Here is a 26,193-nt window from a genome sequence, read left to right on the forward strand (position 1 = left end):
TTAGTTGACGACCCGACACTTCTTCCTGATCTCTCCGTCGCTGCCGGTCTTCACTCCGATACTCGCCAGCTTCACCGTCGCGGCGGTGAACTTCTTCTCCCACGTCCCGTCCAGTCGCGCGAGGCCACGCACCATCCCCGCCGTCTGCGCCGACGACATCAGCGCGGCGTCCGACGTGAAGAGCACCTTTCGGTCCAACAGGTTCCTGTAGTACTGTTTCTCTAGCGCGTTCGGGGTGACGGCGTCCTCCGCCACCACGGGGTCGTTGCCGAGGGACGGGCTCGCCGGGCACTGCCGCCTCAGCTCACTACCGGAAACGGCTAATATGCCGTGTGCCAAATAGTTTGCCGTGTGCTAAAAGACGGGCACATGGCAAACAACCACTTTGCCGTGTGCCCAAAATAAAACACACGGCAAACCCCATGCACACGGCAAAATTGCCTCTTTGCCGTGTGCCAGCCCAAGGAACACACGGTAAAAACCAAACACACGGCATATTAATATCTTTGCCGTGTGCCGTCCTCAAAACACACGGCAAACCTCGTGCAGGTGCCACTCACATGCGGAGGTGGCGAACGGTGGTGGACAGAGGAGCGACGGAGGTTGACGGCGCTAAACTTTGCTGTGTGCCGCATGGGGCACAAGGCAAACATGCCACTTCGCCGTGTGCTACAGCTTGGCACACGGCAAACAAGACACTTCGCCGTGTGCTTTTTCTTGGCACATGGCAAACAGTTTGAAAATTTTGAATTTTCAAACTCGAAACTTTTTCTACACTACAGAGACATTGCTTGGTACTCTGTATTAAAGTTTGGTATTTTTGTCGTAATGTTCACTATATATAAAAATTGTGTATATGTTAAACGAATTTTTCGGATGAGTCAAATTTTGAACTGCAAGTACATAAAATAATAGAAGAAAATTTTTGGAAAAATGATATTCATGTTTCTGAGTGCACAGTAAGACCTCATGTCGTAGATGACATTGTCATTTCGAAAATGGTGTTCACAAAAAGTTCTCCTGAACCGAATAGTTGTAAAATTTTAAAAAATTCAAACGAAGTCTGAAAATTATGAGATTTGTCGATTTCTTATGCTATCATACATAGAATCTATGGTAAAAAATTGAGGGAGTTCCGCACGTGTTTGTCACGTACGCTGCTTATAAATTCAAACTTTCCAGAAGAAGATCTGGGTAACGGAGAAAGACGCGGTTAAGTTTGTAGGGGCAAACACGTTCAAATTTGAATTTGGTTTCTACACTTTTTATATAGGCAATAGAGAACATAAATGACTTCATGTTAATTTTTTGCATTTTTTTGGATCTGTTTAATAATTTTAACGTATTAACTACATTTATACAACTTTAATTGATATAAATTGAATTTGAACTATTAGTACATGAAATAATGATTTAATATGAGTGAAAAAATTATATTCATGTTCTTCAGTGAACTTTAAGGTCTTGTTTTCAATTTCAAAACAAATTTCCAAAATGACATTGAAAAATTTAAAAGAATTCAATTTTCATTCACATGAAATATAGAAATGCCGTGTTCGCCGTGTGCCTGGGATCTGGCACACGGCGAACTCATCACTTCGCCGTGTGCCCTGGATCTGGCACACGGAGAAGTCTCCTACACTTAGCGCTTTCAGACCGCTGCGTGCCTCTCTCACTCAGTCTCTCTCACTCTCACTCTCTCTCACTCTCGCCGGTGTCGCCCCGCCGCCCCCGCCCCGACGCGCCACCGCGGCCCCGCCCCGATGCTCCGCCGTAGCCCCGCTCCGCCCCGGCCCCCTACTGCCCTGGCCCGCCCCGACGCGCCGCCGCGGCCTGCCCCGACGCGCCGTCCCCGCCCTGACGTCGCCGCTCCGACGCCCCCGCCCCGACGCTCCGCCGCGGCCCGCAGGCGCGGCCACCCCGGCGTTGCCCCGCCGCCGCCCCGCCCCGGTGCCCCCTCCGGCGCGGCCCCGACCCGCCACCGCCCCGCCCTGGCTTGGACTCCCAGCTCGGACCCTGCCCGCCGCCGCCCCGCCCTGGTGCCCCCCCGCCGCAGCCCCGGCTCGGCGCCACCCCGCCCTGGTGTGCCTCTCCCTGGCGCGGCCCCCCCTTCCACAGCCCCGTCCCGGTGCGGCCCCTACTGCCTTGCCCCGTCCCGGCCGTGCCGCTGCCCTGCCCCGTCCCGGCCAGCCGTCGGCGCCCTTTGTGAGTGCATTCTCAACCCCTCTCTCTTTGTTCATTTAAATTAGAAATTAGTTACAAATTTTGGATAGAAAATTGTATTGCCTGTGATGATATATGCTATATATATATTGACCTTGAGATTGAGCATAAGTGTTAGTCGAAGTGTGTTATTTCTGTTCTATGGATATGCTTATCATGCTTGTCATGAAACCATGTGACACATCCATGCCCAAGAAACAACTCGGATGTGATGACGTTAAGATTGGGCTGGATGTGTCACATGGTTTAATGGCGGTCATGAATTTATTTTAGGTTTCTTATGCTTCAAGTTCAAGGTCAAATGAATGGGAACATATCTAAGGCATGTTTGTTGGTTGTCGATCGCTGTGCTGTTTTATTTTTGCAGAATTTGAAACTGAAATGTTCAATTATTGATACTATGTAGTTGTTTTTTTAGGAGAGGTTGCGTCTCCCGTTTGAAAGAGATACAGTTCAAAATATGCAGCTCTTTGCATATATGGAACCGTATGTATTTCAAATTGTCCACGTCATTTGGACAGCCCAAGGGTGCGTAGATATAGTTAGTTTTCATGGTCAACTCCGATCCGTGCCAGAGTTTCGGCATCACCTCCCTGTTGTTCTCCGAATACACAATCTCCTTGACAGGACGTGTATTTGGAGAGCAGCGGGGAGGTGCTGCCGAAATTCTGTCTCGGCTAGGAGTGAATCATGGAAACCAACTATATCTACGCATTATCGGGTGGGATTAGGACCTATCTTCACCTATTAGAGTTTGTTAGATATCGTGTATATGAAATCGATTTTTAAATTTCTCGCTCGTATGTTAAAGGCTGGATGACCGTGAGTGGATGTACAAGGGCTGGCAGAGCGAACAAGAGTATATTGAGTTTGCTCTAAAGGTCAATGACTTTTTGGAAAAGGCATTTGATAGAGGACAGAGTAGAATGCCGTGTCCATGCACCAAGTGTCAAAATAGGATACATCAATCACAACTCACTATGGGTAAACATATTATCAAATATGGGTTTGTGGAAAACTATACCCGGTGGATCTGCCATGGTGAAGCCCATCATGCGAGAGAAGAGGTAGTCAGACAACGCATCGATGATTATGATGCTGATGCCAGTTGCGCAGACATGTTAGCAGACTTTCATGAAGCACACTTCGAAGAAGGACCTAGAGAGGAACCGCCAGACCCTACGGCAAAGCAGTATTACGACATGTTGTCTGCGGCATAGAAACCACTTCACCAGCATACCAATGTTTCTCAGTTCGATGCTATTGCATGCGTACTGGCCCTAAAGTCTGAGTGTGGCATTAGTCGAGATGGTTTCGACAAAATGTTGACGGTTTTTGGTAGTCTGCTTCCGGAAGGACACAATCTTCCAAAGAGCATGTACGAGGCACAAAAACTTCTTCGTAGTCTTAAGATGCCATATGAGAAGATACATGCTTGTCCGAAGGGATGCATATTGTTTAGGAAAGAACATGCAGACACAAATTACTGTACAAAATGTAAATCATCTCGGTGGCTGGAGGTAGATTCTGGTGATGGTCAAAAGAAACAGCTCAAAATCCCCGTGAAAATCGTACGGTACATTCCATTCATACCGAGAATCCAACGTCTGTTCATGACCGAGGATTCAGCACAACAGATGAGATGGCACAAAAACGGCAAACGCTACCGTCCTGAGAAGTTGATACATCCATCCGATGGTGAAGCATGAAAACATTTTGACAGGCGTCACACAATGAAAGCTCTAGAGGCTCAAAATGTACGTGTTGCGTTGGCAACAGATGGATTCAATCCTTATGGAATGATGGCTGCCCCGTACAGTTGTTGGCCCGTGTTTATTATCCCCCTCAACCTCCCCCCTGGAGTTATCTTTCAACGGCAGAACATATTTTTGTCGTTGATAATTCCTGGATATCCGGGGGATAATATGAGTGTGTATATGGAGTCTCTTATTGATGATTTGCTCCATGCTTGGGAGGAAGGTGTATGGACATATGACCGAGCTACAAAGACAAACGTCAAAATGCGAGTGTGGTACATGTACTCCCTGCATGACTTGCTATCGTATGCGATATTCTACGGCTGGTGTGTGCACGGGAAGTTCCCTTGCCCAGTATGCAAGGCAGCTATGAGGTTCATCTGGTTGGCGAAGGGTGGCAAGTATTCTTCGTTCGACAAGCACCAACAATTCCTCCCTATTGACCATCCATTCCGACATGACATCAAGAACTTTACGAAAGGTATCGTGGTTGATGAACCTCTACCGCAGATGATGTCAGGTGTCGCGGTCCGTGAGTGGTTACAGTCGCTGAGGGTTAAAGAAGGTGGTGGTTTTGTGGGTTATGGTGAAGAACATGCCTGGAATCAGAAGTCCGGCCTGTGGAGGCTCCCCTACATGAATGATCTTCTTCTTCCTCATAACATTGATATGATGCACTCGGAAAAAAATATTGCTCAGGCACTCTAGGGTACAATCATGGACATTCTTGATAAAACAAAGGACAATGTTAAGGCCCGAGTGGATCAAGCTAGTTTATGCGATAGACCAAAACTAAATATTCCGCCGCCCAAAGATGGTAACAAATAGAAAAAGCCTGCAGCTGAATTCGTTCTGAAGAAGCACCAAAGGAAAGAAGTACTAGAATGATTCCAGACTTTAATGTTCCCCGATGGGTATGCAGCGAATCTAAGGAGAGGGGTGAACTTATCTATTATGTGAATCAATGGGCTGAAGAGTCATGACTACCACATAAGGAGAGCGGCTATCTCCCTGACCATGTCTGGCATGTGCTGGCGGAGTTAAGCAATTTCTTCCGCCAGCAATGTGCTAAGGAGTTGTCTCGGGCTGTAGTTGAACAAATGGAAAAATGTGCTAGCATAGGTACCGGTTCATCTCCATACCGTTACTTTTGGGGTGGACCTAAGACTTATTTTCTAGTAGTGAGGAGGAGGAGGAGCCTGCCCAGGACCAGGAGCAGGAGCGGGAGGAGGGGGAGTGGCAGGCGGACGCGCAGGAGGAGGAGGGGGAGTCGTCTGAGGAGGACATGGCCGAGGATACCTCTACGCCGGCTATCTGGTTGCGAGGTCCTTCGCGACTCCCAGATTGGCCGATACCTGTTGCCTTGCGCCCGCTAATTCGAACGAGCGGAGATATGTAAGTAATTTGACATGTTATTACTACTTTTTCATTTCCTAACTCGAAAATCACGGTACAAACTAATATTTTCTCTTAATCACTTTTGCGGGAGTTGGAGAGTCCTCAGTGGCGGTGCTCACAAACGCAAGGTCAACGGCATCCTGGGTCTTTTGTGCAGGGACCACTTCCCAGGCCTGGTCCACTATCAAGGACGGTACGAGCCGGCCTGGACGTGGGACCACTACATTGCCGCCAACAACGATCAGTTGGATCGGAGTGGCAGAACCTTTGAGAACAAGGCGGAGCGGGTAAAGGCCGAGCTCTGGGTAAGTTTTCCCTGGCAAAAAATGGTCAATACATCACATTCATTGAACATTTTATTAATAATGACATGATCCATCGTCTTTATATGCAGGATTTTTACAGGTGTGACGAGGGATACGAGGAGCGGGCGGCGATTGTGGCTCACAATCGATGCATTAAACTCGTGAAGGACATGCATTATGAGGCGCAAGTCCAGTGCGTCATCAACTATTGTGAACATTTCCTAAAGCAGAAGATCGGGAAGACTGAGGCGAGGGATTTGAAGCTGACCCGAGAGCAATATTTACAGGTAAGTTCAAATTTATTGTAAGATGAAAAATATCGTTAAATGTCTCTCTTCTTACATGTCATGCATTTGATCACGTGTAGGTTCCTGCGTGGTGGTGTCGTAATGACACCGTGTGCTGGGAGCACATAGTGGACAAGTGGTTCGACCCCGAGTGGCAGGCTTTGCACGACGCTGGCTGGCATTGGCGATTGTTGATGCCAGGTCCAGCGCACCATCAAGGCAGCCTCAACAACGACAGTACAGGGCTAGATGGGTACACACTACACAGACTCATTTCTCTAATATAACGTTCAATTCAGCATAATTTGTAATCAACTTCTTCCATTTTCGCAGTCGTCCTCACATGAAGGCCAGGAGTGCAACCCGTTCGTGGGATGGGCTTTGGCCCGCAAGGGCAAGACGACATCCAACGTCACCTACAACCCTGACGACCCGCCCTCGGCGTACAGCAACCCGTCCGTCCACAGTCGTATCTAGGCGTACACAGAGATGGGAAGACAGGTCCATGGGCCAGACTGGGATCCGAGGACCCAGCCCCTTGATGGAGAAGTCATTATGAGGGTGGGAGGAGCCAAGAAACATGGGCGCTACTACATTCGTGATGGCCTTGTAGACACGGCCAGCACTCCCACCCTCTCCCAGATTCGAGCGAGGAGCACGGCCAATAGCCCGGCCATACGCCCACGGCTGTCCGCGTCGCAGCTCCAAGTGCAGGAACTTCAGGTTATTTCTTATTTATTCATAGTTCTTTCGTTTTGTACATATATTTGCTTTGCATTATAACATTGTCATGTACTATTGTAGCACCAAATGCAAGCGCAACAGGCGGCGTACGAGGCGGCGTTGGCCGAAGAGAGGAGGATACGACAAGAGAACGAGCAGAAGCAGGCGACCGAGATGGCCCAGATGTACAACTACGTTCGAAGCCTTTCTGTCTAAATGGGTAATCCCATTCCAGCCTTCCGTGCGGCTCCTGCTCCTACTACTCCTCCGGTGAGTATCTTGAAAACCCTTTAGTTTCTTTTGAAGTATTAGATACTTAGAGAACTTTATACTTAGAGATTGTGACTTACATTACTCACTTAACGATTTAGGGGACCTACATATTTAGACTTGTTTAGATTATAACTTGAGAACTTGGTTTTTGTCTCACCTGCAATTTACTGTCTTACATTTTTTGCAGAATCTATCGGCGGCATTGAATACGCCAGACTTGTCGCCGGGCATCTCACCGACGCTCCCACAACAGTTGTTCCCACCTCAGTTCGGCGGCCCACCACCGTTCGACAGCCCACCGCAGCCATAAACTAGTTTATTTCAATATTTATGGACTTGTGAACTTCTGGATATGTTGTGAACTTGCAGGACTTTGCATTGGACTTCTGGATGTGTTTGAAGTTATTTGTGGCTAGTTGTGATATATAGTGCATGTGATGTTTGTTGTGATATATATGTGATATGTAATGCACGTGATATGTATGTTGTGATGTGGGGTCCTTTATACGTGAAAAACAAAAAAAAGATTTGTTTGGTCACTTTGCCGTGTGCAAGGGACTAGGCACACGGCAAAGTGACCATATGGCCAGCCCTGTACATCAAGTTCGCCGTGTGCCTAGGCCGTGCACACGGCAAACTGACCATAGTTCACCGTGTGCCCTTGGTAAGGGAACCCGGCAAATCTGGCAGCGTTGCCGTGTGCCTGCCGTCCGAGCACACGGCGAATCTGGGAGCGTTGCCGTGTGCCTGCCGTCCGGGCACACGGCGAACAGCCGCTGACGCCGTCAGCTGGCCGTGACGGCGTCTGCCCGTTTTTTTCGCCGTGCGCCTATATATACACACGGCGAAAAAGTGTGCCGTGTGCTCGACTTTTGGCACACGACAAACAAGGTCTTTGCCGTCCCCGTGGTTGCCGTCGGCGCTTTGCCGTCGGCCACCGTCGGCGAAGTCTTCGCCGTGTGCCTACGGGTCTTCGCCGTGTGCCTCGGGCATGTCGACCTCCCACTGCACACGGCGAACTCGTGGTCTCCGGTTGTGGCTGCGCTGGAAGCACCGCGTCCATGTCGGACGGGGAGGCGATGCGCTCGGCGACGAAGGAGGAGCAGTGGGAGCGGCCGACGGAGTGCGCGCCGGAGAGCACGACCAGGTCCTCGATGCCCAGGCCATTGGCGGCGAACCTGGCGATGGTGTCGAAGTTGGCGAACGGCGCGGGCAGGACGCCCGTCTGGCTCTTGAGGGACCTGCGCCCGTCGAGCCGCCCGCCCGGCATCGCGAAGCTGATCCGCGAGCCGCTGAGGAGGTCGGACGCGTCGCGCGCCGCGAAGGCGACGACGTCGGCGCACGACACCGTGCCAGGGCAGGCCTTCTCCAGGGCGCGCTTGGCCGCGTCGATCACCTCGTAGCTCCGCTGGCTGCCGTCGTTGGCCGGGCCCTTCTTCTCCGGCCGTGGGTTCACCGGCGTCGGGTCCAGAAGGATGGATCCATCACAGCCCTACGGATCAACGTGCATACATCAGATTCGTACAATGCAAGCTGGTTATCTGCCATGGTTAATGAATTAAGAAGAAAAATGTTGTTTCTTTCAATAATACGGCCGGGTCATCTGCCCTGCCATGGGCGCACGCACGCTAACCTCAACGAAGCAGTCGTGGAAGAGCATGCGGATGAGGCCAGCGCCGAGACCGGGGTCCCTGCGCACGGCCTTCTGCACCGCGGCCCTCACGATGGCCTCCGCCCTGGGCAAGTCTTCTGGTAGAAGCCCACCTGGAGGCCATGGCACACGGCTGCCAGGAGCAGCCCACATGAGAGAAGGAACCATGGCCTAAAACCGGTAGTAGCCATGGCGTGGTCACTTGGAATTGTGGTTGTTTACTAATGACTGCACTAAGACTACTGTAATTGTGGCGAAGTGGCAGGCGTGTGGTTATTTATACACCGGGAGCAGACCGGGTTCATCATGTTATCCTCCTGCAACCTTTGTTTACCATCTAGTTGTGCTCATACGGCACCTACTCTACTCTGGCCTGCTATGGCTGCATTTTCTATGGATTGGACAGCGTGCTTGGATTTTGTATGGTTACTAACAAACCAGAATTAGCCGCAAAAGATTCCTTGCCAAAGTAGTAAAGTTTGCGAAGGCTCAGTGGTAGAACGCTAAGGTGGAGCACTACCCACCCGCGTTCCACTCCCGTCGGGAGCGGACGCTGGTGTCGCACCGGGATTTATTCCCAGAGGGGTACCGGGGTGCATGCATGTATGTGTGCATGTATAGGTGTGTGTGCGTGTGTAAGCTCCGGTAGGCGCGTCCTCGGACTTCCCGGCAGTCCATATGTGTTGAGCGCGCGGTCAACGCGTGTGCCCAACTGAGTTCTTACATGATTCCCCAGTGCTCCTGGGTGCTTTCAAAAAAAATTGTAAAGTTTAGTGAGTTGTGGGTCCACTGTAAAAAGTAAAACATGCATGCCGACTTGCGGGAAGCTACGGTCGTCCACAGCATAACAACGTGGATGAAGCTATGTTTCAAATTTTGTTGGCAAACAGATGCCGAATTTGCTAATTATAGGTTCCTTTAGGAAACATTTCCACCTCGGTTCAAGCTTCTGACTTAGTATGTATATATTTATATTTCAGCTAATCGTTCTTCTAGTGATAGACACTGTGTATGTTAACAATGAGGCGAAGTCCTAAGTTTTAATTAACCGCCATTTGAGCTGATAGTTTTAATTTAAATTTAAATGGCTGTAAACAACATGCAAAATGCATATGTATTTGAATTGGAAGTCGTGAATCCATATTTTTTTCGCGACCGTGCCTAAGCATGTATTTCATTAAGAGGAGGAAGAGAGTTTATAACCTAGTCCAGGTCCCAAACGATTAAGCTATTACATGCAACAAATTTTGCGACTTTAAGCCAAGAGCATCCGGGAAAAGCTTCTGAAGATGCCTGAAACCTGCTGAGAGTTTGTTCAAAGCCAATGTCTCGTTGTGAAAATGTAGAGTTTAATCTGTACAAGAATGGCACGTCTATTTGTATGCAGGCTTATTGGCAACCAGTACGAGCTCGCTACACGCACATGTGGCACAAAACAAAGCACAGAACTAGCGGGAAACGTGTATTAAGCAGCAGGTGCGCGTGAATTTCAAAAGCAAGTGTCAAATACTCGAATGGCGGTCGCATGAGCGATGTACCATTTGTTGAGCTATTATTCCTATGCCTTCTTTTTTTTTATGGCATTCCTATGCCTTCTTGGGAATCAAAAGGTTTGTCAACTGTGGCCCAACTTGACATTATAGATTATACTGCTGCTCACCTCGCCTTACTATCGGGAAGGCAAACAAAGCGTGTTTTTTTTTCATTCCTATACAATGCTTTCTCATGCCAAAAACACATTCATCAGTGGTTAAGAAACGCTAATTATAGCCGCTAGAATGTACAGGGACATAGTTTGTACCCGACCTAAAGTCGACATAGCATGCTACTATTGAAAATTTGATTTTAGTACCGGTTGTAAACACAACCACAAAAATAATATTTAGGGGGGTTGAAAGCATATTTGCAGGGGCGGGTGTGGTACCCGCTCCTACTTTTTACAGCTACAACAAATAGCTGTTTGCAGGAGCGAGTAATGCATCCACAAAAAATCAGAGAAAAGATTAAAAATAGCAAAAGAAAAAAGAAAATATTATCCCAGCCAATTGGCCACTAGGGTTAACTTTACAGGTAAGGGGAAAAAAACCGGTGGTTGCCGATAAACGCGTTTATCGGATTTCTCGGGGAAAATTTTTCTCAAAATGTACACAAAATAATCTAGATTATCTCCAAACAATCTGATATGAAAGATAAGACATCACAATTATTGGTTTTCTCAACGGATTCAAAATTACCGAGAATTTTTATCAAACCGACCACCGATAAGATAAACGTGATTATTGGTTTTCTCATTTTTTCACAGAGAAATTACCGGCCACCACCACAAGCCCCTCTATTGTAGAGGTACAATTTTTTGATGAAATATGCACACTTGCATTAACCAGGGTTCGAACCGATTATTTCAAGCCACGTGTATACCCTCCTCCCACCACACTATACAGTCACTTGTACCTCTCTCTGAGCTATACCATTCTTTTGTATTAACTCTGAAATCGATTTCTAGGTGCAGGTCTGTTGTCGGTCGAAACCCACTGGCGAGCAGCGACAGGCAACACGAAGAGCCGGGAGGTCGCCGGGGCGCTTGCAGGCACTGCTCCCTCGTCGACGGCCCGCAATTCCGTCACGCGCCCGGAGATTCCGGAGAATGTCGGGCGTGCCACCTGACCTATACCCGATCAGGAAGGTGCGAACGTGCTTGCAGCGATTTGCCTGCATACACAAACACATGGAAACATAAGTCCGAGCCGTGGTCGGCTCCTTGTGACGACTCTTGCATCGGCTTTAAAGAGCCGATCGAGTCCCAGTGTCAGATTGGATCTGCATCTATCCGGATATTGATAAATAAAGCAAATAAGTGTAAAGCTGCTTCAATTAAATCTAATTAATCTAATCCACGACGGTAAAAGCTTCACTGCTAGATCGGAACATCCTACGCGTGATTGGGCCTAATGAACGTAATAAATAACTAAACCATAACAAAAAACAGAGGCCTAAGAACTAGCAAGAGCCGATTCCCGGATCAATTCCCTGTTAAGACTAAGGCAAAGCATCTAACACGACACCGGATCATCCAATCCATTTGCAGGGCCTAACCTAGCAGATATTATGCCAACTCTTAAGAATAAGAGCAAAATATAACAGATTAGATCTATTAGATGGAAAAGAAGCAGGGTATTGTCTCTGTGCAACTAATTCTACGCAGCAAGAATTAGCATAAGATTGAAACTTGAATGCACAGGAACAACATGATATTCGTAGATGATAAGCAACAAAGCTCGATAAATCTACTAAAAGCCATGCTACAAACATCAGGATAACTAGCATTATTCGCCATAAAAAATGCTTCAGTACGAGTAATACCAAGGTAAAAGCAAGAACAATGCTGCCCTGATCGCAAGAAGCGATCAGGGCAGCATGGCGCTTACTTGGATGAAACCCTAGAATTAGGGGTGGCGATGCGCCGAGAGTTGTTGTTTGCGAGACGTGATGACGTTCTTCTCTTCATGAATAACATAGGGTACATATTTATAGTCCGGAGACTTGGGAAACAATCTAATTCTATCTTGTCCCGATCGGACTCTATCTCTAATCTTGAACTAAATCTAAAGATACACGGCCCATGTAGCTTAAATGCTCATGCAGGAGCCGATTTACAAGCCTTCTTAAATCTTCTGCTCTAAGCCCAACTTGCTTTCGCCTGTTAATTTATGGCGATAACACATGCCCCCCTGTTTTGGCAATGTTAATTCCAAAACCACTCTGTCGCTCCATCTTCCCGTTAATGCTCATTAAAACACACTGCAACCACCAAGGAAGACGCAACGTCTCTGCAAATGGCTCCTCGTAGAATGTGAAACTGCCGATCCACCTTCCTCCTTTTTGCTATTTAATCTCACCCCGAATCGGCTCTCTTTACAGCAAACTCATCTTCTTCCTAAGCCAAGTAGCACAGAAAAACCCCAATCCTCCAGCAACCAGTAGTCATGGCGATCTCTTCCTCCTCCGGCTCACTCCTTCGGAGATTCTTCCTCCTCCTCTTCTCCTTCTTCTTCTTCCCTCTCCGCTTCTTCCATCGACTCTATCCCAGAGAGTCGGCAGCCAACACCAGAGTGGGACCCGACAGCAGCGTACGAGGCGCTGGCTCCTCTGCACTGGGATGCAGAGGAGTTCAACTTCGGGACCGTCTTCGAAGAGGACGAGCCCGAGACCGAGGGAGAAGACCTCGAACTCCTGTTCCAGGAGGAGTTGGAGAGCGACGAAGAAGACTCCTCGGAGGGAGCCGATTCTTCCTCGGAAGATGAAATCGGCTCTTCCTCCAGTGACGAACCGATGGGCGGAAAGCCTTTCCGGTTCCTCGTGTCCTCCGAGGAGGACAGCGACGAAGAGAGCGGCGGCGGCGGCGGTCGGAGCTGCGACTTCGGGTCTGAAGGCGGCAATAGCGCCTTCAGCAGCGACGACGACGACGACGACAACGACGACGGCGAAGATGAGCCGGCCCGGAGCCCCAAATGCCGTAGGTACTAGGTACCTACGAGCAGTAGAAGTAGTACTGTAGGAGTAGGATTGTAAAGCCGAAGGATTATTCCTTTGTCAAATCGGCTTTCCTCTGTAAAAAACCTTTCCTTTTAATGAAGTCAATTTCCTTCAATTCTACGTGTTTGATTTGTTTTCCAAAAAGCCGATGGCAATGCATCAGGCTTCTATAAATATCAAAGAACCGATGAAATTCAACTAGAAGCAACCCGCACAAGAGTAGAGTATCACTTCCACCTTGAACTGAACTCGAAACAGACTCTCAAATCCGAGCGTAATTCGAAAACCCAGCTCTACAAATTCAAGCAAGAACTTCTCCAAGCATCCGGAATTCGAATCAGAGCCCACAGCAACCAAACCCTAAGTCAATAGATCTGAACCATGGCAGACTCTGCAGCTCAGACAACAAATTCTGCAATGGATGATGCGGCAATCTGCGGCCTGAAGGTAACATCCAGCCCAATCCTTTTAACTTTCTTCAGCTTATTAAGCCTCTGAACAAATTAAACTCTGAAACATGACACCATATGTAAATTTCTGAATCTCTGAACTTCAGGTGTCAGACATCCTTCTGTCGCATCATTCCAATCCAAAATCTTTCTGTCTTGGCCCACGAGCTTACGAAAATCCCACAGATTTAATCTCTTGTGAAGCAAATAGAATTCCTTTCATGAGTCAAAACATTGATTTGAACCTCTGGGCCGACTGCTTAAGAGCCTGGCCTAACCCTCCTGAGAGCTGGATTACATGGTACAGCAGAGTAGCAAAAGCTTATATGCCCTTATGGCAGGAATTGAACATAGCCGATGCACTTAGCTTATCATTATCTCCCCTTGACAAAGATGAAAATCTTCTGAAAACCATCGGCTATTTTTGGTCGGATGCCCTGAACTGCTTCTTCTTTACTCTGCTAGATGTCACCATGATCACTGGCCTAGATATTGGATCTCCTAATCCAGCTGCCCACAAAATGGCAGAAGTCCCCTTTAAACTTTCATCCAAGGCAAATTGCACAAACTGGGGCACTTACATGAACCAGCACATGAAAACAAGAGGTCCAGTGACTGAAAAGGAACACACAGCCTTCTTAAATCTTTGGTTAGAACATTTCATCTTCTGTGGTCCTTCTTTAGCTCCAACTAAGAATTATCTTCCCTTGGCCTATCATCTGGCCCATGGCAACCGCACTGGCCTAGGCAAACTTTTCTTGGAGAACCCTACAGATATCTCCATCTGATGACATCTAACTTGCTTAACCAAAAGAAACTGAGAACTGGAGGCCCTTGGTGGTTCATTCAGTTGTGGGCACAAATGTACTTTCAGCACCAGATTCCAAACTTCCAAGGCCTGACCAAGAACTCTTTTCCTGATGAGAGCGGCAAACCAATTAGATGTACTAGTTATGGCCAAGCTTTATTTAGTCTTCCTGGCAGTAAATTAAACCCGACAGATGTAGCAAAATGGTTCAGAATCTTCTACAAAGGTCTAGAGAATCCTCTTTATTTCCCATTCACTGAATCTGAAATCCTTTGAGAACCCAACTGCCTTTAGACTAGATAGTTTTGCCGATGACGACAGCACTCGGCATCTATATTCCCTGATGATTCGACCTGGTTTCCTCCCTATTGGCATGAGCACTTCCAATAGAATTATCAAACCAGGGTATGAAACCTATCAGCTAGTCATAGCAGCTCGGCAATTTGGCTTAGGACAAGTCCCTCCCCACTTCCATATTAACCACTTGGTGGAGAGTAGAGCCGATCTGCCTGATGGTCTCACCAGCTCAAGATGCTACAGCATGTTTGACAACCTTCACATTCCAATACCAGCCGATCTGTTCTTCACTTCCTCATCAATCGACTTCTGTACCTGGTGGGGAATGTGGAAAACTCATGTTTTCAGAAAAGCTCTAGGTCCTCGATTGCAGCAAATTGATCCTGAATATATAATCCCCGAGGAAGAGGTATTGAATCTGTGCACTTTATCCCGTCTGAGTCCTCTATCCTTTTCTTTTGGCTAATCCTCACTCACTTTGCTCTTACAGCGACAAGATGGTCCAACACCTGTGTCCAGTAACGGGGAACCATTCCACTTTCTTCCAACTGCTCCTGATGTCCTCTTTGGCAAGGGATCACCATCAATGAAGTAAGTAATAATGGCTGTTCAGCCAGACTTACTCCAGTCGGCTTCCAAACGAAGACAAACTTCTGCAAGTGCTGCCCCCCGAATCCCAACTAAAAAAAGGAAGATGATCACGAGGCGAGTCATTAAGAAATCAGCACAAGCTTCCCCGAGTCCATCAGAGTCTAACACCAACTAGGTAACTTATTTTCCCGAAACCTCTTCTTTATTGCGTACATATGCACTCTGGTTGACTGTAATTTTATTTCCAGGATGCAACTGAAGACATCCTTGATACTAGTAACCCAGTACAACACAAAATCATCGTTCATGAAGCTGACACTGGAGCAACTGAAACTTCCAATACTCTGATGGACGTGCATGACGAACAGGCTAACATAGTCGAAGCCCCTATTGTCACCTCCAATCCAACCGGATCGGCTACACCTGAACCGATCATCACTTCTCGTTCAGAACAGGTAACCTTTATGAGGACCAATTCTGAACCAACCGATAGCTTCATAAATGCACCTTGTTCTAACTTCAGATATGTCCACAGGGCTTTGACATTTCAAGTTTGCTTTCCTTTGACCCGGCATCAATGGGTCTATCTGCCCCTGGAGCAAAAACACCATCTTTGCAGCAATCGGCTAACTTGGCAAATCAGCTTCATCTCATCAAGGATCTACTATCTGCTCCGATCACTGCTCTGGTTGATGATTCCAGCAAGATAAAAGAAATTCTCGAGCAGATAGAATCCCAGCTTCCAGAATCACTTTGAGTCAAACTTTGGCCAGCCGGCCATCTTCCTTTCTTTCAGGCGGAGGTGAAGGCAGCACATCACAGGATAGAACTACGTCATTCTCAAATCCCTCTGAAAGCCGACATCACTCGGAAGTGCAAACTACTCAATCAAAAGAAGGCAACTCTAGATGCTAAAGCTGATATCTCCGAGAGCACAAGACGACTCAACCTCTTGGAAAAGGAACTGATGGAACTTGAAGAAAAGGTCTGCAATACCCAAAGACTAATCCAAGAGGAGAAAGCTTTGATCGCAAACTCCAAGCAGGAAGCCCAAGAAATGACTGAACAAATATAGGCAGAGTTTGCAGAGATAAGCACCTTGAGTCGACAGATAATATCAGGCGATGACAAGGACGACGAAGAAATAATTGCAAGAGCTGATGCTGTACGTGCAGAAGCCATCCATGCCATAGAAAGATTCCTAAACTAGTAGAACTATTCAGAAAACATTTGATGTTGCCTGTTAAACCTGAAACTTGTACTCATTTAAAACACCTTAAGTCGATGGTCACACATCGGCTATCTTGCTTCTCATATGTATTTTTACTAGCCAACTCAACGTGTTGGCCTTTCATTATTTTTTTTACTGGCCAACTCATCGTGTTGCCCTTTCTCGGTATAGCCAGATGGATCTGATCGGCTCTTATTACTCGCTTTCCCACATGCTCGGGAAATACTTCTTGAGGTGTTGGCCATTGACAGCAATAGGAAACTTGACGCCGTCCAATTCATCGAGCATGTATGCATTCCCAGGCAAAACCTGATCAATCTTGTACGGCCCGTGCCAAGTTGGAGACCACTTGCCATATTTTTTATCTTTAGTTCCCAATGGCAATACTGCCTCCCAAACCAAGTCTCCAACTTGGAAATTCTTTGGCTTGACCTTCTTGTTGTATGCACAAGCGACTTTAGCCTTGTTTTCCTTAATCTTCTCCAATGACCAAAGTCTTAGCTCTGTCAGGTCCTCCACATTGTCATTCATCAAGGCTGCATATTGTTCAATTGTCAGATCGTTCTGGAACTCGACACGCCTTGATCCAGCCGTGATTTCCCATGGTAACATAGCGTCTTGGCCGTAGACTAAATGGTACGGCGATGTCTTGGTGGACCCGTGACATGAAATACGATACGCCCACAAAGCTTCTGACAACACCTCATGCCAGCGCCTAGGATATTCCTCAATCTTTCTCTTTATGAGCTTGATGAGGCTCTGGTTGGATGCTTCAGCCTGTCCATTAGCTTGGCCATAGTATGGAGATGATCTGATCATCTTAATTCCCATGTCATCGGCGAACTTCCTGAATTCCTCTGATATAAAGACCGATCCTCCATCGGTTGTAATAGTTCGAGGAATCCCAAATCTGTGAATGATGTGCTCTTTGACAAAGCTGATCACATCTTTTGACGCTACTGACCTCATGGGCACTGCCTCTACCCACTTTGTGAAATAATCTGTAGCAGCTAAGACCCACTGGTGACCTTTGCTAGATGGTGGATTAATCTGGCCAATCATATCCATGGCCCAACCCCTGAACGGCCATGGCTTAATAATAGGATTCATTACTGAAGCCAGCACCATCTGAATCTTGCCGAATATCTGACATGCCTGATACCCCTTGTAATATTTAAAACAATCCTCGAGCATAGTGGGCCAGTAATAACCCGATCGCCTAATCAGCCACTTCATCTTATGAGCCGATTGATGAGTACCACAGGTTCCCTCGTGAACCTCATGCAAGAGCCGATTTGACTCTGAAGGTCCGAGACATTTAAGCAGTAGTCCTTCCAAGGTCCTGTAGAACATGTCATCCCCTATCAGAACATACTTCATAGCCTTGAGTCTTATCCTCCTGGGTGCCCCCGAGCCAAATCCTTCAAGTAATTGAAGATATCGGCTCTCCAGTCTCCGGGTTCTAGAAACTGAACCTCTACATCGACCCCATCGGTCGTTTCCTTGTACCCAGAAGCCATCTGTGCCAAATCATTGGCTTCATTGTTCAGAGTCCTGCGTATCCAGTGGAAATTGATGTACCTGGATTGTGACATCAACTCACGGCACTGCATCTATATTGGAAAAAGAGCCTCGCTCTCACATCTATATTCCTCCGTGAGCTGAGAAATCACCAGCTTCGAATCTCCAAATATTTCCACCACTTCTGCACCAACTTCGAGGAGCAGTTCCATCCCTTTGCGAACGGCTTCATATTCCACAAAATTATTAGTGCATGGGGCAGTCATCCTTATGGAAAAGGAGTAAGTCGCCCCTCGAGGCGACACCAACAGAATTCCCACACCGCACCCATCATCACAAGCCGATCCGTCAAAAACATAGCCCAAGCACGAATAAATAATGCAGCAATATCAGTGCTGATCCTGTCTGCAACAAGATCCTCCAGTGCCTGTCCTTTGACTGCTTTTGCAGGCTGATAACGAATATCAAACTCTGACAATGCAAACATCCATTTTCCAAGCCGGCCTTTCAGGACAGGAGCCGACAGCATGTGCTTTATGACATCCGATTTGCATATGACAATTGTTTCCGCCGAGAGCAAAATATGACGAAGCTTTGTACATGTAAAGAATAAGCAAAGGCAAAGCTTCTCGATTTCAAGATACCTGGTCTCGTCGTCTAACATGCACCTGCTGAGGTAGAAAACCACCCTCTCCTGGCCGTCGTGCTTCTGGATTAATACCGAAGCAATGGAAGTGTCACCCACGGATAGGTACACATAGCACGGCCTATCTTGCTGAGGAGGAACCAACACTGGAGGCTTTGATAAATATTCTTTGATCTCATCGAAAGCTTGCTGCTGTTCTGCCCCCCAGCGAAACTCATCATCGGATTTGATCTTCACTAAACCCATGAACGGTTCGATGCGCCCAGACAGATTAGAAATAAATCGTCTGACAAAGTTAATCTTACCAATGAGCTTCTTCAACTCCTTCTCCGTAGTAGGTGGCTTCATTGTCTTCACAGCTTCTTGACTTTTCAGGCCGATCTCGATTCCCCGTTCATGCACCAGGAATCCCAAAAATTGACCGGCTAATACGCCAAAAGCACACTTCTTTGGGTTCATTTTGAGCCCAAATTTTTGAGTTCTCTCCTAGACTTGACGCAGATCTTCTAGATGTCCCCCAGCTGATTTGGACTTGACTACAACATCATCAATATAAATTTCTACCAGTTTGCCGATGAGATCATAAAAATGTAATTCATGGCACGCTGGTACGTTGCGCCGGCATTTTTCAATCCAAAGGTCATAACCAAGTACTCGAACAAGCCGACCGCGCCTGGGACTCTGAACGCGGTCTTGTTCATGTCTTCTTGGGCCATGAAGATCTGGTTGTAGCCGGCATTACCGTCCATAAAACTCATCATTTTGTGGCCCGCAGCTGCGTTGATCAATGTCTCTGCAACAGGCATCGGGTATTCATCCTTTGGTGTCACTCTGTTGAGATCTCTAAAATCGACGCAGACACGCCATCGGCCGTCCTTCTTTTGTACCGGTACCACGCTAGAGATCCATTCTGCATACCGGCACGGCCTGATGAACCCAGCATCCAACATTTTATCCACCTCTTTCTTGACTTCTTCTAGGACTTCGGCCTTCATCTAACGTGCTCGTTGCTGAAACGGCCGAAACCCTTTCTTGAGCGGGAGCCGATGCTCGACGATGCTTCTGTCTAGACCGGGCATCTCAGTGTAGTCCCATGCGAAACAATCCCGGTACTCTTTCAGCAGTGCAATCATCTCCTCACGCAAGACCGGATCCAACTTTTTGCTGATAAATGTTGGCCGTGGCTTATCCCCAGGACCGATGTCAACCTCTTCCAAATCATCAGCTGATGTGAACCCGTATCCCAGCTTGCCGTCGTCTGAAAAACCAGCTGCGAACGCAGGCGAGTCTTCGTTATCCACAAGATCAGTGGCAAACACAAGGAGATGACAAGAAAAATTATTTGGCCAACCGCATGGGCTGGCCGTTTCTATACTTCCATTATCATTCGAAACCAAATAGTCAATGAGTAGCCAACCGCCGGAGCAGGCCATCGTATGTACACGATGTAACAATTCCGACCCCAAATAGGATTTTTCTTTTTTTTGGGCCGGTCGCTGGGACCGGCCTCTCTAACTCTATTACACCCCGTAGCATGCCAGGACGTGTTTACTCTGTGAGGCCGGTGGATAAGACCAGCCTCAGTCCGTTTTTTGTCGCCTCGATCCGATCACAGTCTTCCAGTGAAATTCATGAGATCGGCTCTTGTCCTTCTGCGTCCCAGGCATTCATATCTGCGAGCGAGACCTCGCTAGAATCGTCTGCAGGGACCACTTCTACTTCATCGCCATCCCATTGGACCAGATACTGATGCATTGTGGAAGGGATACAACAGTTGGTGTGAATCCAATCTCTCCCAAGCAACACTGTATATGTACTCTTGCTGTTGACGATGAAGAATGAATTCGGGATCGTCTTGCGGCCCACTGTCAACAAAACGTTAAGAACCCCCATTGCCTCTAATTGTTGCCCGTTGAAGTCATTTAGCGTCACGTTGGTCTTGATGAGGTTGGCAGAAGAACGCCCCAACCGGCGCAGCACTGAATATGGCATCAGGTTGACTGCAGCACCGGTGTCAACCAACATCCTGTTAACGGGTTTACCGTTGATGAAGCCCTTGAGATACAGCCCCTTCAAATGTTTGTAGTTTTTTTCCTTTGGCTTCTCAAAGATGATCGGCTGGGGGCCAAGATCCAACTGTGCAATAGGTAAATCCTCCGGTTGGGGTGCCTGGAACTCTGATGGGAGCACGAACACCATATTCACATCAGCCGATGGCTTCTCATTGGCTTTTGCCTGCTTGGGGCGCCACTCTTTTCTTGGAGGGCGCCTTTCCACCCTTCGCGGGTGCCTGACCTGTTCCGCGAGATCCGGACATGCCTTCCTCAGCACGTCAAGGTATCTTGCTTCTGCCTCTTCTAGATTGCGCAAGCGCTACACTCTGCGCTTCTGTGAGCGATTAAGCCCGTCAGGACACCACCGTGGGGGAGGGTACCTGTCTTCTTCTTCTGGCTCGAAATCACCCTTGGTCGGCCGCTCAACATGTTCGTCGTGACGCACTTTGGGCCCCAAGCGCCGGAACACCGATGTCTCGCCTGACTGGCGTGTCCGAGGCCTGCACTCCAGACAATCATCTATAGTGGGCAATCGGCTCATGCCGGAATTCCAGCAGTACCTGAAGAACGGGCAATGCCAGTGGTCGCGTATAGCCTAGCGCCTTCCCAGCGTCCTCCCTGTGCGGTACTCGTACACCTCTTCTTCCGATTGATATCGGTGACGCAGCTTGTGCTGAAACTCATATTTTTCCAGAAGCCGATCAGAAGCTGGAAGCTGATTACGGATGTGACACACTTGCTCTTCAGTAATATGCTGTCACCTGGCTTATTTTGATCCTGGGGCCGCTTGCCAGAAACGGACTCTCTCCTTTGCTCGTCACGACGGCATACAGGCCCCGCCATGTTGATCTGGAATGAAAAATTCTGGCTCGTAGTATTGAAGTCTGACAACTCTACCACGTCAGCTTGTGGGAAGGGCTTCATGTCGACCTTCATCGTATGTTGAGCTAGGATTAATCGGCCTTGCTCGATAGCTGATTGAATCTGACGACGCAGCTCCTTGCATTCACCCGTGGCATGAGTGAACGAATGATGCCATTTACAGTATAGCCTCCCCTGCAGCTCTTGTGCGGTTGGCAGCTTGTGATTCTCTGGGAGCTTCAGCTGTTTTTCTTTGAGCAGTTGATCAAATATATGCTCTGCTTTGGCTACGTCGAAGTCGAAGCCCTTCACAAGCCCCTGCTGTTTGATCCATTTGCACGGGATGGGGTTTGCCCCCCGAGTCCACTCTGCCACGGCCACTTCTTGTTCCTCGCCGGAGTCATCAGATTCATCCGCTTGGGCCATGTTCACATGGCGCTTGAACTTGTCCTGGTACAGCTCAGGATGGTAAAGCTCATATGTGGTAAGCTTCTGCACTAGGTGCGCCAGAGATGCGGACTCCAACTGGAAAGCCATATCCTTGATTGGCTTAGCGAGTCCCAGAACTGCCAGATCGACTGCATCCTTCTCCGTAATGTGTGATGAGTAGCATCGATTCTTGACCTCTCTGAAGCGCTGTATGTATTCCGACACAGTCTCTCCTCACTTCTGCCTGACTTGGGCGAGGTCGGCAATCCCAGCTTCAGTAGCCTCTGAGTGATACTGGGTATGGAACTGATCTTCCAGCTGCCTCCAAGTTCGAATCGAGTCTGGAGCCAATGACGCGTACCATCCAAAAGCTGGGTCTGTAAGAGATTGGCCAAAGAAATGGACCCTCAGCGGATCCGATACTGAGATCATCCCAAGCTGTGTTAAGTATCGGCTCACATGCTCAATGGAGCTGGCTCCTTCTGACCCATTGAACTTGGTGAACTCAGGGAGCCGATACTTTGGTGGCAATGGGATCAAGTCGTAGTCACTTGGATACGGCTTGGAATAGCCGATCGCTTTCCTTTTGGGCAGGATGCCAAACTGGTCTCTCAGTATTGCACTAACCTGCTCCACACTAAGAACTCTTGGGGCCGATGGCTCAGCACTCTGCCCGGTAGCGTACTTTGCCAGCCATGCTTGTTTCTCCGCGTCTGCTCCAGAAGCTCCTGGGTTTACCAACTGCACCGAGCATGTTGGATTGATGCTGTCAGGGATGTATGCGCACGTGGAGCCGTACGGGATCTCCTTGGGTGGCTCGGTCAGGAACTGGCCTTCTCCAGGATCACCGCCGATCTTGTGAACGACATAGATCGGCGAATTCTGTTGTCCTACTGCCGCGAGCGAGTAGGACACTGGCGGCCTAGATTGCAGTGCAGCTTCCCCCTTGTGGCTCCCCAGGACTGGGCCCGACGGGGAGTACTGGTTCTTGATCACCTCCTGGACAACGCGATGTGCCACACGCTCAAGTTCGTTCACCAGGCTTTCTGAGTGCCGATGATGCGTATGAGCCACCATATAGTTCATCTCCTGGCGTAGGGCTCTGGTGCGCTCCTCTGATGGCACGGACAGATCAACATTGTCGAGAGCGCCTTCTGGTGAGAACCCCTTCCACCTGATGTCATGGTTGCGGGTCCTCTCGAACGAGCTGATGAGATCGGCTTCAAACTGAGCTTTGACCTCATCATATTTTAGCTTGTGTTCTGGAGTCAGCTCTTCATACGTGACAGGTTTGGTGATCGGCGGAACCGGTACTGTGTCCTGTGCTCCTGTCATCTCTGCGGCGGGCGTTGTTGTCGACGAAGGTCCCAGCGGGTGTGCCAGAATGTGTTGTCGGTCGAAACCCACCGGCGAGCAGCGACAGGTAAGACGAAGAGCCGGGAGGTCGCCGGGGCGCTGGCAGGCACTGCTCCCTCGTCGACGGCCCGCAATTCCGTCACGCGCCCGGAGATTCCGGAGAATGTCGGGCGTGCCACCAGACCTATACCCGATCAGGAAGGTGCGAACGTGCTAGCAGCGATTTGCCTGCATACACAAACACATGGAAACGTAAGTCCGAGCCATGGTCGGCTCCCTGGGACGACTCTTGCATCGGCTTTAAAGAGCCGATCGAGTCCCAGTGTCAGATTGGATCTGCATCTATCCAGATATTGATAAATAAAGCAAATAAGTGTAAAGCTACTTCAATTAAATCTAATTAATCTAATCCACGATGGTAAAAGCTTCACTGCTAGATCGGAACATCCTACGCGTGATTGGGCCTAATGGACGTAATAAATAACTAAACCATAAAAAAAAATAGAGGCCTAAGAACTAGCAAGAGCCGATTCCCGGATCAATTCCCTGTTAAGACTAAGGCAAAGCATCTAACACGACACCGGATCATCCAATCCATTTGCAGGGCCTAACCTAGCAGATATTACGCCAACTCTTAAAAATAAGAGCAAACTATAACAGATTAGATCTATTAGATGGAAAAGAAGCAGGGTATTGTCTCTGTGCAACCAATTCTACGCAGCAAGAATTAGCATAAGATTGAAACTTAAATGCACAAGAACAACATGATATTCGTAGATGATAAGCAACAAAGCTCGATGAATCTACTAAAAGCCATGCTACGAACATCAGGATAACTAGCATTACTCGCCATAAAAAATGCTTCAGTACGAGTAATACCAAGGTAAAAGCAAGAACAACACTGCCCTGATCGCAAGAAGCGATCAGGGCAGCATGGCGCTTACTTGGATGAAACCCTAGAATTAGGGGTGGCGATGCGCCGAGAGTTGTTGTTTGCGAGACGTGATGACGTTCTTCTCTTCATGAATAACATAGGGTACATATTTAGAGTCCGGAGACTTGGGAAACAATCTAATTCTATCTTGTCCCGATCGGACTCTATCTCTAATCTTGAACTAAATCTAAAGATACACGGCCCATGTGGCTTAAATGCTCACGCAGGAGCCGATTTACAAGCCTTCTTAAATCTTCTGCTCTAAGCCCAACTTGCTTTCGGACCCTGTTAATTTATGGCGATAACAAGGTCACACCTCTACACGCCCCTATAAATACCTTTTCAGGGGTGGGTTACACCCTCACCCGACGTCTTAGGAAATATTTTTCTATTTTATTCCAAAACTCATTTAAATCTTAGAATATAGCAAAATAAATAAAAAACTGAAACTTCTACACAATGGTTGTTGTGACCAATAGATACAGAAAAAATTTGCCAGGCATATTTCATTATATATAAAAGTTAAGATTGTGAAAATCTCAAACTATGGTTTGAGTTGTATGAGATACTATTGTGGATAGTAAATGAGTTTTTGAAGCATGTACATCGAACTCTATGTACAATATTTTGAATCTTCTACAATGACAAAGACTCATTTAAGATAATGACTTCTCTACAGTTGGCCGTATTCTTGTCGATCGGAACGGCTGGCTGTGTCCGTCCAGCGTCCAGCATCCAACAGAGCATTTACGCCGTGTTTAGTTTCCAAATTCAAAATTCCAAAAAAAAATTCCGGCACCTGCATGGAGACTTAAATCTAGACGAAATAAAAAACGCATTGCACAGTTTGTCTGTAAATCGCGAGACGAATCTAATGAACCTAATTAGGCTGTAATTAGACGCTAAATTGCTACATTAATGCTATAGTAACAACCTCTAATGACGGATTAATTAGGCTCATTAGATTCGTCTCGCGATTTACAGACGAGTTCTGTAATTAATTTTGTGATTAGTCTATGTTTAATACTTTAAATGTAGAAAGATGCGCTTTTAAAAACTTTACGGGAGGCAACTAAACACGGCCTTAATTGGAACGGTCCCCATTCCCCACTGCCCCACCCACCCACGCCTCCTCCGGTCCTTACCCATTCCCCTGCCCTCTTCCTCGGTAGATCTGCTGCCGCCGCACCCAAGGGCCCGCGCCCCTCCATGCCCGAGCTGCCATAGGCCCCCGCCGTCCGTCGCCGCGACGACGGCACCGCAGCTCCTCGCCTCCATCGCCGAGGCCATCTGCGGAGAGGACCGCACCGCCGACCTCCATGAGGACCTCCTCGCCTCGTCTTCGGCGTGCTCGACTTCGGCGACCGCAAGCACTGCTCCCTCGTCTGCAGCCACTGGCTCGTCGCCGAGGCCTCCTCCCGCGCTCTGGCTTGCGCTCGAAGCCCGGAGCTGCTGCACTGACGACGAAGCTTCCCCCTCTCCCCGCCTTCTTCCTCTGCGGTGGTGCAAGCTTGCGCGGGGATGCGGCGGCGCAGCGCAGCCCCTCCTCCCGTCCTCCACGCCGCCGCATCGTCCTCCTCCTCGATTTGGCTCTGTCCCCGGTAATCTCCTCCCCCCCTCCCCTCTCCCAAGCCACTTTACTCGCGATCTCCCCACGCGCTAGTTCCTAATCTAGCATCCGAGCATTCTAGCAGACAGATCTGAGCGACCTGGCTCGAGTTCTGCATGCGCCCTGGCCTCTTCCTCTTGCTGCTTTGCCAAATCCAGGGCGGATACCACGGGATCTGCGACCAGATCGCATTGTAGTTGGTGTTCGTCTCATGCCTACCTGTGCTTGACGAACTTGTTGCAGGCTAATACAAGCCT

At 48.3% G+C, this 26,193-nt stretch overlaps 1 protein-coding gene and 1 pseudogene across 1 annotated transcript in view; one reads left to right on the forward strand and one right to left on the reverse strand.

Moving 5' to 3' along the window:
* LOC120645663 lies at positions 1-8,808 on the reverse strand (annotated as a pseudogene).
* LOC120645664 (proline-rich receptor-like protein kinase PERK2) overlaps positions 8,807-26,193 on the forward strand; it is a 21,176-nt gene continuing 3,789 nt past the window's right edge. The window contains exons 1-2 of the mRNA XM_039922429.1: positions 8,807-8,814; positions 25,396-25,928. Of these exons, the coding sequence (XP_039778363.1) occupies positions 8,807-8,814; positions 25,396-25,928 (541 nt within the window). The remainder of the gene's footprint in view (positions 8,815-25,395; positions 25,929-26,193) is intronic.

Source organism: Panicum virgatum, chromosome 8K (assembly GCF_016808335.1).
Source record: "Panicum virgatum strain AP13 chromosome 8K, P.virgatum_v5, whole genome shotgun sequence".
NCBI lineage: Eukaryota > Viridiplantae > Streptophyta > Magnoliopsida > Poales > Poaceae > Panicum > Panicum virgatum.